The sequence below is a fragment of the Macaca nemestrina genome, chromosome 2 (assembly GCF_043159975.1).
Source record: "Macaca nemestrina isolate mMacNem1 chromosome 2, mMacNem.hap1, whole genome shotgun sequence".
NCBI classification, from domain to species: Eukaryota; Metazoa; Chordata; class Mammalia; order Primates; family Cercopithecidae; genus Macaca; species Macaca nemestrina.
In genome coordinates, this window is record NC_092126.1 from 84,495,179 (window position 1) to 84,509,439 (window position 14,261).

Below are 14,261 nucleotides of genomic sequence, written 5' to 3' on the forward strand. Positions count from 1 at the left end.
AGGGACCCTATAAGCCTTGCTGGCTGCGAGGACATGGGAACACAGACATGGCTGATCAGACAGGACGCCCAAGACAGAAGCAGTGATTTTTTCTTTTCTTTCCTAGTAGCTGCTCTCCCTGAAAATGTCCTTGTTTTAATGAAATTAGTGTGACTAGATTCCTGCGGGAAAACACACAGAGAGAAACCCTATTCTACCTCTCTTCCTTCTCTTTGTTATATTAAGTGGCAACAACTCCTCTAATCACTAATAAATTCAGGTTTATAAGTCACAATAGCAGTGTCAGGGTTAGGCTGTGAGTGTTACAAGCACTTAAAAGGCCCTTCAAATTAAAACAAAAATATTCTCTTTGTTTGCCATCTTTGTACTGTTTAACATGAGTATTTCAACAGTCTTTGTTTTCCAAACATGCAAACAGGAGAGAGTGATCTGACCCGCAGCATATTGACATGCCATCTATCTATAACCTTGAGATAAAAAGTAAAGGAAAAAGTCAAAACAGCTCAAACCGAATACTAATACAAACAAGTCTTTCTTCACTCTCGACCCCTTCCCCCCATATCAATGGAACAAACTAGCATCAACACTCATTGACGGTGGTGGATTCACATGGATCTATACTTGTGCAGCTTTAGGGGGACAGGGGAGCCCAAACACAAAGGGGAAAGTTTAATGTATTAATCAACTAATTCAACAAATACTTATTACCATATATATCTGCTGTGTTGCAGACAGGGTTGTAGATGTTACGGATATCTCATATATTTAAAGGATGTAGAAGACTTGCAAGGTCTCTGCCCTTGTGAAATTTATCTAGTGGTGTTAGAAAAAAAAATCAGAGAATATAGCCGACAGTGTTGAGAGGAGATAGGAAATAGCAGCTGTACCAGAAAGCATGAGCTGGTTTCCTGGATTCTGTATATCCAGGAATGCAACTGCTTCAAAATCTGGGTCAAACTGTGGAATGGCTATTAAAGATAGAAAGGCAGAAAGAAAAAAAGCAGAGAATCAGAGAGAAGCTTCTCTTTCCACCACACATGGGACGGTCCTTTGGGAGTTTTTACCAAATTGTTCAGAAAGAGTTCAACATAATGCTTATAAGATGATGAATTTTAAAAAAACCAACAGTGACTGCACCTTTGTCCCCTGATGCAAGGACCCCAAAGGTGGAATATCCCAATGTAACAAGAGTAACTTTCTGAACACCTTTGTTATGCTAAACTCCGGGCTAGGCATTTCTGATTTTGGCTCATTTAATCCTCTCAACCAAATCCCTGGTGAGATAAACACTAATTTTTATTCCCATTTCGCACATGAAGAGACAGACCTAGAAAAGTTAAGTAACTTGCCCTTGCTCAAGGACACAAACCTGGTAGAGAGTGGAACCAGAATCAGGTCATGGCTCCATCTGACTCAAAATTGATGTCCTAAACCACCATATTTACATTCATAAAATTATCTTTCATCATTTTATTTCAGTAAAAAGAAAAAATGCATTAATGTTAAATAGGAAAATTATTCAGATAGCTTCAGAAACTGACCTGTGTTTTTAAGATATTGTCTTGAAACAGACATCTACATATATCCAATCAGTCAAAATTAAATAACACCATTTTGTCAAATGCATGAAAAAGTAAGAGATGACTTGTAACTGCCTAAATGTACCTAAGTTCAATATCTCAAATCAGAATTATGATTCAAGAAAGAATGGGGATCAGCATTTTATTCAACTGATAAATTACTCCTCAAAGTTCATTTTATTTTATAAATGCATAGATTTCCATCAGCATACTTTATTTGAAAATTAGATTAATAATAAAATAAAGTGCAACTGGTTTAGTGAAAACAATGCAAAGCTCCATAATAAAGTTCATGCCCATCTGGGAATGAATCCATATCAAAAATCTTTATCAAAAAGAATTATAGTGGAATTAAACTTTGAAAGGAGGTGAAGGTCTTGCTTTTGCTTGAAATCATTTAAATTAAATATAATGAAAAGTGATCAGGGTGCTTATTTTTACTTTGTTTTGTGGGAAATTGTGCTGGGAATGTGGATCTATTGTACACAAAGGATGTTGGCTTTATGCTGGAACCACTAGGCAGGTTGAGATGAGAAACAATTAGCTCAGTCAGCAAGCCTTTGAATCTGATTAAGCCAGGAAGTGGTCACTCCCCAGGACAGGGCAGAATGAAGGGAATCAAGGCAGCAATCCAAAGCAAGGAATAATTTTTTTTTCTCTCTTTCTCTTAAATAAATTGTTATTAGAATTTATTGTGTCAAATTTATGCCAAGGATTATTTGAGTACATTTCATCTTTGGTAAAACAAATAGAATCTTGTTTCCAAGTAGATCAACAGTTCATATGTGTCGTGGCTACTGTCTCTAAGAAACTTCTATTTACTGAGGCCTGTCATACTCTCATGTTTTGGTAACAAAACATCTTTGAGACCAAGGCCCCCAGCCACCTAGGAAAATGAAGGGCCTCTACCAGGCTGCTGGCCGGATTCTCGTCACTCTGGGGAGCCTCAGTGTCTGCTCTGGAGTTATTGCTTTCTTCCCTGTCTTTTCTTACAAGCCTTGGTTCACGGGATGGAGTGTTCGGATTGCTTGTCCCATCTGGAATGGAGCTTTGGTATGAAAATAGTTTATGAAATGTATTGAGAAAATAAAGGAAGGTGGGAGGGAAAGGGGAAACAGAAGAACATGTCCTTTTAAATTGTTCTAACAATACAAAGAAGTCAAAATTCCACAAAAAATCAGAATCCGCCTTGGAACATTGATTTCTATTAATTGCATTTTTTAAGTATAAATATTGTCGTAATATTATTTTATCATGTATACATGTATATTATGTATCTTTAATGACATGCTGCTCAAGAAATTCTTAAAAAGTTATTTTATTTTAATCCTGTTATCTTGATTGCTAAGAAATTAGAATCTTTTGAAATTTGAATTTAGAAAAAAACATAAACCTTGAAACGTAATTTTAAAATAGAGAACAAAGTAAAATAACTTTCAAACTAATGCTTTCATTGCAAACACTAAGATGTACATGGCCCCAAAATTTACAAACTCCAAATATTTGTTTTTCCACCTTTCTCTTGCATGCAACTGTTTGAACTGAAAATAGCTCAATAATTTTCAATTATTTGAAAATAACTCAAATAATTCAGTAATTCAAGATGGACTTAACAATTCACTAGGAAAGTACGTGTGCCAAGTACAGTGTCTGACACTAAGTAGTAGTACTCCGTGTGTGCTCATTGAATCGTTGCACACATAAACGATTGGCCTGGTTCCTTAGCTCTCCAACCGAAAAAAAAAAAAAATAAGCACATCTAGTCTTAAGAGTAACTGGCTTCCATGCTGGTATGATTTAAGACAAGTTACAGAGACGCACCTGTCCAACAAATCCTTCTCTCATTGATTCCTGTGATGCCTGACACCACTGGAGACTGGAGAATGCAATTTTGAAGCTTTTTGATCTTAAGGAGTCTTCTATTAAAATGTAGCGACTTGGCCGGGCATGGTGGCTCATGCCTGTAATCCCAGTACTTTAGGAAGCTGAGGGGGGCGGGGGTGGATCACGAGGTCAGGAGTTCGAGACCAGCCTGACCAACATGGTGAAACCCCCTCTCTACTAAAAAATACAAAAATTAGCTGGGTGTGGTGGCACGCACCTGTAATCCCAGCTACTCAGGAGACTGAGGCAGGAGAATCACATGAACCTAGGAGGCAGAGGTTGCAGTGAGCGGAGATCACACCACTGCACTCTAGCCTGGGCGACAGAGCAAGACTCCGTCTCAAAACAAACAAACAAACAAAATGTAGTCACTCTTGTGTGAGAGAGTATCTTAAATCTTTAAAAAGTTAAAACTTTAACTGGGATACCACCTAAAAACTAGTCCTCAGGAAATATAAGTTTTAATCTACTTATTAGATAAATATTTATGAATAGCCCACTATGTCCTTGAGTTACAATGAAGGATCCAACAAGGTCTTCATCTTAAAGGAACTTAGTCTAGTGGGGTTTGATGAATGTGTGTAGATAGATGGAGGCCAGTGGGATGATGGGAGAGTGGATGGAATGAGGAAAGCATAGGGTTATGTTTCTCTTTCTCAGTTTTTTTCTTTTTCAATACATGCTTTTGTATCTATCACCCCAATCGTGATCTTCTCTTCTTTTCTTCAACACCTGCCTGAAACCATAATTCATTCAAAGAAATATTTGTTAAAGTTCTACAGGAATGCAGAGATGGCAGTTACATTTATTGAAGCAGCTTCCAAAATTTTTTTTGGTGACTCAGAGTCAGAAAAATATCGTAGGTGAGGACCCAGAATGTACATAAATACATCTATATTCTTCTCTCTAGATAAATAGATACGTATAGTAGATGTTTATAATAGACATCTATTATGCATATATATGTATAGTAGATGTTTATATATCTGTAAAACAAAAGTTTCTCAAAATAGTACTTACCCTCTATGTGAAACATATTCTGATATTTTCTATTTCAAAGTCTAATTTCACAAAGTTTAACAATATCATGATTAGAGTTCAACCCTACATTCTTTTGTTACAGCTCTTTGCCTATCCTTGCAGACTCTAACATAATACATTCAACAAATATTGGTGATTTTGATTGAATGTAATCATGTTCTAGGTCAAACATCTATTTTTACCAGTTAGGCCCAGAGAAATGATATGCTATGTCTCCAGCACATAGTTAATTGGTGACTGACTATTTGATTTCAGAGGTGGCAGCATCAGGAAATGGAGTCAGAGATAAAGGATTTAGAGAAGCGGACCTGTTTTCAAGTCCTGACTTTGATGTTCTTGGTAGGAGGTCAAAAGTAGGACCCTCTGCCAGCCAGTTCCTCATTCCCTTTATCTGTAAAATGGTGAATTTCACAGATAAAAAGAGCCCACATGTAAAACTGTCTAACCCTAAGATGCACAATGAGAATTAACACAATTTAAACAAAGATTGTGTAATAAAGAGCTTTGCAATTTTAAAGCCCTCCTCAAATGCTAGTTAATACCATGCCTTTCATTTGTGCCTTCTCTGTGCTCAAGCCCTTTGTTCTTAATCCTGTGTCACCCGCCTCACTTTCCTATCCTATTCCCTCGTAACCTGCTGAGTTCTCCATCCTGTTAACTTCCTGGACTTCATCTCCTACCACTCTTCCCTTAGCTCACTTCTCTCCCATCACACTGGCTCCTTGCAGTTTTCAAACACGCCACGATGTGTTTCTGCCTCAGGACCTCTGCCTAAAGCCTCTTCCTGAACTTGGCTCACTCTCTAGCCTCCTTCAATTCTTGATTAATTCTTTATCAAACATCACTTTTTTTTACAACGGTTTGCTCCCATTACACTGTTTGCAGTTGTAATTCCTTGACCCCAACCGGTGTTCCCAATCTCTGATACCCTGCTCTATTTTTTTCCCGTAGCACTTATTAGCATATAAGATACTATATAATTTTTTAAATTTATTGTTTGTGCATTCCCCTCTCCTCTAACAAATGTATATTGTAGAAGGGCAGGGATTGTTTTTTCTATAATGTTTACTGCTGTATGTGAAGAACTTGGAACAAAGGGAATTACATACTATTTGTTCAATAAATATTGTTCAATAAATATTGTTGAATGAGTGAATGAATCTCATGCCCTCCATTCCGTTGGTACAAAATTTCTTATACAGTTGCATACCAATTAGGTTGCAAGGACTAAAGGTCAGGGTGGTGTTTATATTATACTAGGGCAGGAAAAAATCCTCATGCGAAGGAAAGTAATACAAATGCTCAGTATTTCAATAATGTCTAAATTTGAACCAACGTTTTTTTTTTTTTCCTTGTGAGTTTCCTACTGAACCATGGTTCTGTCTGATCAGGGTGAACTTCAAATGGTCTCTGACTCATTCCACAACCTTCCTTACCAATCACTTCTTAACTTGCCTCCAAAGTATGTCTTCCTCCAGTGACAAGATTTGTACATTTCAACCATATCGACATTTCCTTTTGCCGATGACTCCATATTTCCTTGGAGACTTGTAAGAGAGAGATTTTTGCATATGATACAGTACTTTTCAAAGCCTTTCATTCAAGACTCTCTAAGTACTTCATATAGATTGGTCCTCAGACTCCCTAGTTCCATTTTGACATTTATATGACAAGCAATTTTCCTAGAATTTTGGAGGTAGGTTATTTAAAAGCATCAGCTGCTAGAAAGTATTCAGTGAGGAGATCATAGTACCTTAAGGAATGAGCTCTATTAATTCTAGAAAACATGGCTTGTAGAACAAGTTCTGATGAAAAGACTGGAGTACAATGAGTTTAAAGACAGGCCTTGAGGACTGGAGAGCCCAGTGACTTGGCCAATGGCAAGCACAGCGCTACACCCAGAGCCCTGCTTAGAGAAGGGAATTTGGGAGAAAGGTCACGCTAGACTTAGTTTTGCAGTCTTCCTCAGCGGAAGTTCTGCCCCTTCCTCGACGGTTAGAGAAGGGGCTTGATTACATGACCATGCACGTCTGTTACAGCTTCCACAGTTGCATGACTTCCAACTGCCTGATGGTGTCAAAGAAAAACCAGAGCTGGACAGTTAGTTAAAGCAATAAAAGCAAATTTTATTCAGGATTATTGCAATAGGGAAAAAGAGACATCAATATAGAACAAAGTTCAAGTCCAAATACAGCATGAGCAAATGGGAATTTATAGCTGAGAAGCAGGGTGAAAGTCAGTGGATGGAAAATTACTAACAGGAAATATCAGGGACAAGGGGGATTGTGGCTATACGGACCTAACAGTTTTCTTGCTGAAGACAGGCCAGGGTGATCAGACATCACTTTGGGGATTGGGGAGGAGGAGAAATCTAACTAGTTATAGAGGGTGATCAGTTATCAAGGCTGGGGGGGGATTCTTGCTAAACTGACTCAGCAGGGTTCTTGTGCTCAAACTGGATTTTACAAGGAAGTACACAGATGGGCCTAGAAGAAGGTTCAGGAACCTGACTACAGTTTGATCAAGCAAAGAATCTATGTCAATGGTCCATTTTTCCACTTAGATATCCAAAGCTGCTTTAAGGCCAGTTTGTCTAAAACCAAATTAATCATCTTGTCACCAAAACCATTTTTTTTCTTCTCCAACTTCCCTGTCGTTGTCTTGGTAACTCAATTTCAAACACTAGAGTGATTTTGACTCAACCTGTTCCTCTAAACTAGCCCTTCTCAAACTGTAACGTGCATACAAATCATTAGGAGATCTTGATGAAATGCAGGTTCTAATTCAGCAGGTCTGGGGTGGGGTCTGAGAGTCTGCATGTCTAACAAGTTACTAGAGGATGCCCATGCTGCTGGTCCTAGGACCACACTGCAGGCAGCAATGCCCTAAAGCAGCCCAACATCAGCCCCACTCCAATCAGTTGCCATGTAACTTTAATTTTTCCTACAAGGCGTATCCCTACGCATTCCTTCTTTTTCCTTCTCACTGTATACCACCCTCCCCTCACCACTTCCCATCACTACTCAGATTTTATGCCTAGGTAACTTTGATAGTCAAACTGTGGGAATCTATCCATTAATGAATTATAAAATAAATCTATTGAGTAGCTAGCAGCATTTACAATAAATGCATAGAATAGAGTAGAATAGAATAGAATAGAATAGAATAGAATAGAATAGAATAGAATGGAATGGAATGCAGTGGAGTGGAGTGGCATGGCATGGCGTGGAGTGTAGTGGAATGGAATGGAATGGAATAGATAGTATAAGAATGCATCACATTTTTTATATCTGACCAAAATAATATGTAACCCTCATTATGCATCATAAAAATATTTATAACTATGACATGAAATGTATTAGTTATTGTGGCTAGAGCTGAAAAAATAAATCTGAAGACCAGGGTTCTACAGAGACTTCTAGGCCTCCCTTTATTCCAATCTCGCGTGCACACAACTGGCTCATCTTTCTAAACCCCTTCAGTAGTCAGGCTACAGCTCCTTCAAAAAGCTTTCATGTTGCTTCATTGTCTAAACAAAGTTCAGATGGGCTAGCCTGCATTGTGAGGTCCTCCTAACTCCGGTATTACCTGGCTTTCAATCCTCGTTTTCTACTCGTCTCTGCCAAGAACTGACCCTCCTTTCAGTGTGGACTCCTCACTCACTGCTCCCTAAGCATGACAGCCACTTCCCCACCTTTGCACACGCTGCTCCCACATCCTAAGCTGCCCTCCCTCTGTCACCTCCCATTGAAATCACATCCATCCTTAAACCGACTTCAGATCCTATTTCTCCATAGTGCCTTCATCATCGACGTTTCCCTTGTAAGTGATACCTTATACCTGAGCTCTTCTCATGTAGAAAACATTCATCCTTCTTGCCTAGTGTTGTAGCCATTCTCTTATGTGCACTATTTTTACACCCAAACTGTAAATTCCAGTGACAGTCAAAACTACTATTTGTACAATTACTATTTCGGGATCTTGCTCATCTTATTTAGCCTTTCTGTGCCTCATTTTAAAAGTGGGAGGATATCTACATGATAAGGTCATTGTGAGGATTAAATGAGTTAGCATGTGTGACATGTTCAACATATATTAAACACTCACTCAATACATGTAAACATTTATTATTACTTTATCAGCATAGCACCTAGCAAATTGCTTGTTTGCAGTAGACTCGTAACAGATGCTTGTAAGTGAATAAATTATCCCATATTAAATGATACCTCTAAAAGTTTCTATTTCTATTGTGAGGGCTCCCTGATTCCTTCAATTCATCTACTTCTGGGAACTTAGGCAATTGCCTCTACTTAGGCAATTTAAAGATTTAGTGGGAGAGTTCATAATTATCATGCAATCAAAGTGTTAGCAGCAATTGTTGCAAAACCCAACTGATACCCCTGGATGTGCCCAGAAAGCAAGGCAGCAGCATGTCAAGGAGAGCTGAGGGAGGCGAGTGCAGGATGGAGGCCCTCTCTTCTTTCCCCACTCACTGCTGGGCACAGCCTCCACTCTCCCCTTCCTCACAACCTGGCCTCCTCTTCAGCCAACTATTCCCCTTCAGACTCTCCCTCTCACACATTTTCTCTTCCCCTTGACTTGTCCTGTCTACCCTCAAATCTCTTCCTTTTTCATTCTTTTCTCCTCTGTATCTAAAAATGTAATTTTCAAAAAGAAATGGAAGAAAGAAAAGGGGAAATCTGTGCATCTTGGGGAAAATAGCTCTATTCTATCTCCCATGTCTGGTGGGGAGCACCAATAAAGATGGGTGCGCTAACCTCTTGAGCCACCTTTCCATTTGCAGGGTAGATTTAACAAGTTACTGAAGGCATTCATACTCAGCCTACTCCATGAAAGATCTTTTTCAAAGTTTTATGTAAACAAAGCAAAATTCAAGCTGGCAGCTACAAAAATAACAGGCAACTGAAATTCTGCAGTATTTTTCAACTTTTTGAAAGGAAAGAAACAGCTCATGCCAAAGTAGTTAAGGCAACCTGGAATCTCAGCATCTGATAATGTCAGCTATCTACTCAGAGTTAAACCAGCAGAGGGGCATGAGCCTGTCTCCCTTGCTTATCTGGCTTCAGTGTTTCTCTGTCTTACAGAGCAGTGATGTGTCAATTGAGGGCCATGCTTCCCAAAGCAGAGAAAGCCCCAGGCTTACCCCACAGCACCGGTGTTACAGTTGCTCTTAATAATTCTTTTGTTTTCTTGTACTATTTATGCTGGCTCACCCTCCATAGGGTCCCTTGGAAACTTTCCTCTTGCAGAATCAAGCCAGGAACCTCTTTTGACTACAGATGGTTCTGTTTTTATCCCTGGGAATTTTATGGTATGGCGATGCCAAGTCTGGAATTGAAGGCTCAGCTACATGAGAAGTGTGTGTGTGTGTGTGTGTGTGTGTGTGTGTGTGTGTGTGTGTGTTTCCCTGTCTCTCAAATTCTCTAAATCCAACATTCAAAATAAAATATGCCAGGAAAATGAAAAAGCTAAGTCTCAAAACAGTAAATATGCCAGATCCAGCTGCTACAAAAGCAGCATACCACAAAACCATGTTGGTAAAAATGCTGATTTTTTTTTCCTCCTTAACTTTGTAGATTGTGTACATATAGTCATGCTTATTTCTCTGTCAAAAGCTAACTTGTACTATATTTGGAGCTGTCCATATTCTATATCTTATTTTAGGCACATCTCTTCCTCTTTCTCTCTCAACCTCAAAAGAGTCATTAACCAAGAACAAATGATACACAGGATTAAGAATAAGTTATTTCCAGTCTCAGTGACCACAAAGGTCTCCTCCATGAGACCTGTTGCTGAATCAAAGAGCCCAGGAATATTTTTTTTCCCATTATCTACTGCTAAATTCTGGTGACACTATTCCCTCTTTTGTTTAACTATTTTCATTCCACACTTTGGGCCTTTTTCCTTCAACAGAGACTATAAAGAAAAACTCTCTTTTGAAAGGCTGGACACCACTGTACCCAGAACAATAAATGCCACATCATGCATTCATTCTAATGATAATCTTTGTTATTTGAGAAAAGGGGATCATATATTTGGATCCTACCAGCAGGCTGAGGCTGTGGAGTCTCAAAAGAAAGCAAATAGCAAAAGAGCAAGTCGCTTCAGGGTTTTGTGACAAGTTTCCATTCTGGTTCCTTCCATTTACAGTTTCATCAGTTTGTGTGAAAGGTGAACAAAAGACAATTAATCAAATAAAACATATGGCAAGTGTTATAAAACCAAACCATTATAGTGGTGACACCTCACAGTAGTGGAGGGGGTGATTCTGATGGCAAAGGCAACATAGAGAATCAAAAAATGAGCTTGTATGAATCATGCCTTTATGACACTAAAGGCTTACTTTCCTCATCATCACAGTTTTTTTCCATGGATGAGGAGGAAATCAGAGCCATCAATCCACTGAGTCGTTTGCTGTTCCTTCAAGTTCGTGATGAAGTTGTCAAACTGTGAGACAGATTGAATTCTTTCCAGAGGCACCTTCTGTGGTGGATGTTTATTTTTGCATTTTCTTGTCGCAGGCCATCACAACTGGTGTGCTTCTACTGTTGGCTTACAGAGAGTGGACCCAGAGGTACCTGGTAAATATACAGATGCCAAATAGGATGGTAGAGTGGCTTTGAAAGTCAAATCACTATTAAGTTCAGGATGGAACATAAAAAAATATGACATCCAATTAGAATTGAATTTGGTCTAATTGATGCCATGCTACAATGGATTTCAGTAATAAACTCTGTTTTAAATGAATTTTTTTTTTTTTTTGGAGACTGAGTTTTACTCTGTCACCCAGGCTGGAGTGCAGTAGCATGATCTCGGCTCACTACAACCTCCGCCTCCCAGGTTCAAGTGATTCTCCTGCCTCAGCCTCCCAAGTAGCTGGGAGTACAGGTGCACACCACCATGCCCAGCTAATTTTTATATTTCTAGTACAGACAGGCTTTCGCCATGTTGGCCAGGCTGGTCTTGAACTCCTGACCTCAGATGATCCACCCACCTCAGTCTCCCAAAGTGCTGGGATTACAGGCATTAGCCACTGCGCCCAGCCCTGAATAATTTTTATCTGATCCCTGCTCCAAATATTTTCTACAAGTTCCTGTGATGATTATTGTATTTGGGGAGGATGGAGCCAGTGCTAGTGCTCCTAAATTTCATTTTGAAGAAATGGATCTATAGGTTTCTCTGCTTTTAGTAATATATTTTTAATTCTCAACTCCTTAATCTGAGATCTCTTTCCAATCTTCTTGGTACCTCTCCTTCTAAAAAAGGATGAAAAGTCTATGCTATCTTGCATTTCAACTGCATAAAACCAGATAATCCCATGATACAGAAAGACTACATTATCTGATTATAGATTTTATTGCCATGGTTAATGCAGGGCTTCTCAAACTTAAATGTATATGTAAATCAACTAGAGATTTGGTTAAAATGCAGATTCTGATTCAGTAGATCTGGGTGAGGCCTGAGATTCTGCATGTCTGCCAGGCTCCCAGGGGATGTCAGTGCTACTGGATGGACCACATCCTGAGTAGCTGAATAGCAAGAACCTTGAGCAGGGATTTTGTTCACTCATCTTTGTTTTTCCCAACCCAGACTAGTTGCCTCCATGTGATGGGAAATATATAAATAAATGTTTGTTGAATTGAACTAATTTAAATTTTGCCCCAGTTGGCTGATATATTATTCTGCTGTGGTGTAGATTGAAAATGAAGGACTGCAGGAGGGAGAGCATCAGAAAGAATAGCTAATGGGTGCTGGGCTTAATACCTACGTGATAGGTTGATCTGTGCAGCAAATCGCTGTGGCACACATTAACCTGTGTAACAAACCTGCACATCCTGCACATGTATCCTGGTACTTAAAATAAAAAGTGAAAAAAAAAAAGAAAAGAAAATGAAAATACAAGGGACATATTCAAGGGAAAATGAAAATATAAAGAGAAGGTTGTGATCGATTTCTCCCTCATTTTCCAATAGGAGAGATTCATAGCCAGCATCTCTTTTTTTTTCTTCATATTGCTAAGAAGGTTTTGAAATATTTTGTCTCCACAGTAACAATTTATTCTTGCTTTATTTTCAGTGGGAAGCTACTTTCACCTTTGGATTCTGAGCATTATGGAATGTCCACTCCATTTTGCAGTAGCCTTGGAATCTGCTCTCCTGGGCCCATATTGCTTCTATTCATTTTCAGGGATTGCAGGGACTAATTACCTTGGATATGCAGTTACCTTTCCTTATCCATATGCATAATTCCCATTAGCCTATGTGGACATACCACACTACGAAGAGTACCACCTGACACTTCAAGCCCTCGACCTGTGCCTAAGCTTTACCCTGCTCTGTACATCCTTGACAGTGTTCATCAAACTTTCTGCAAGACTTATCCAGAATGGACACATAAACTTAAGTTTCAACAAAGGGGGAGCAGGTTCTTGTTCCACCCTGTACGCTAAAATGGAAAGTTTGATATGTGAATAGTTGATATTTCTCTGTTATTTACCACTGTATCCTATATGCTCTAGATATGCAGGTCTGGCACATAATAGGTACTGAACAATTGTTTTTGAATTAATAAATGGAAACATCTTGACATTATAACTGAAGTTATGGCTGTAGGTAGCACCAGCCAATTTTTATGCCAATCCAAAATTTTGAAAATTGTTCATAGGAACAAGACAAGGGTGCCCACTCTCACTACTTCTATTCAACTAGTACCGGAAGTCCTAGCCAGAGCAATTGGGCAAGAAAAAGAAATTTTAAAAATCCAAATCATAAAGAAAAAAGCAAAACTGACTGTGTTTGCAGATGACATGACCTTATATATAGATACCCTAATGATTCCATTAAAAAAATGTTAGAAAGGATACATTCAGTAAAGCTGCAGGATGCAAGTTCAACATACAAAAACCAGCTATGTTTCTATACATTAACAACAAACAATCCTATTTACAGCAGCATCAAAAAGAATAAAATATTTAAGATAAATTTAAGCAAGAATGTGAAAGATCTGTATACTAAAAACTATAAAATATTAATGAAAGAAATTGAACACACAACTAAATAAAAAGGTATCCTATAATCATAAATCAGGAGATTTAATGTTGTTAAAATGTCCATTCTACCCAAAGCAATCTATAGACTCAGGGCAATTCCTATCAAAAGTTCAATGGCATTTTTCACAGAAATAGAACACATAATCCTAAATGTGCATAGATCTACAAAAGACCACACATAGCCAAAGCAATCTTGAGAAAGAATAGAGCTGGAGATATCACAGTTTGATTTTAGACTATATTACAAAGCTATAGCAATCAAAACAGTATGGTACTAGCATAAAAACACAATAGACCAATGAAACAGGACATAGAGCTCAGAAATAAACCCACATATGAATTTTTGTCCTAAAATAAAATGGCCTTGTTTTTCAAGAAAGAGGGATATTTAGGACAAAACAGAAAGTCTAAGCATGTTGTGAATGGTCTATGTAAGTCATAATTAGTTTAGTAAAAAGAAATATTTTTTTAAAAAGGGATTGTATAATTCAGTTGGCTATGATTAAGAAGAAACTTTCTAGAGATGGGTATTTAATATTAAAAAATACACTAATACAAAACTAATTAGTTAAAACAAGATTTTATTACAAATATTGACTTATTCTTAATGCAAGAAGTTTTTAATTTTTAAATTCTATGACCTATCTCTGACATTCTTCAGATTGACATCTCAAAAATTCAACTCT

General features: G+C 38.2%; 1 protein-coding gene across 1 annotated transcript; it reads left to right on the plus strand.

Moving 5' to 3' along the window:
• The first annotated feature begins 2,341 nt into the window (after window positions 1–2,341).
• LOC105465681 (transmembrane protein 212) lies at window positions 2,342–14,061 on the plus strand. Its single transcript, XM_024787916.2, is given in 4 exon segments — window positions 2,342–2,633; window positions 11,048–11,107; window positions 12,603–12,621; window positions 12,624–14,061. Coding segments are annotated over 4 exon segments (615 nt in total). The 5' UTR covers window positions 2,342–2,474; the 3' UTR covers window positions 13,001–14,061.
• The last annotated feature ends 200 nt before the right edge of the window (window positions 14,062–14,261 follow it).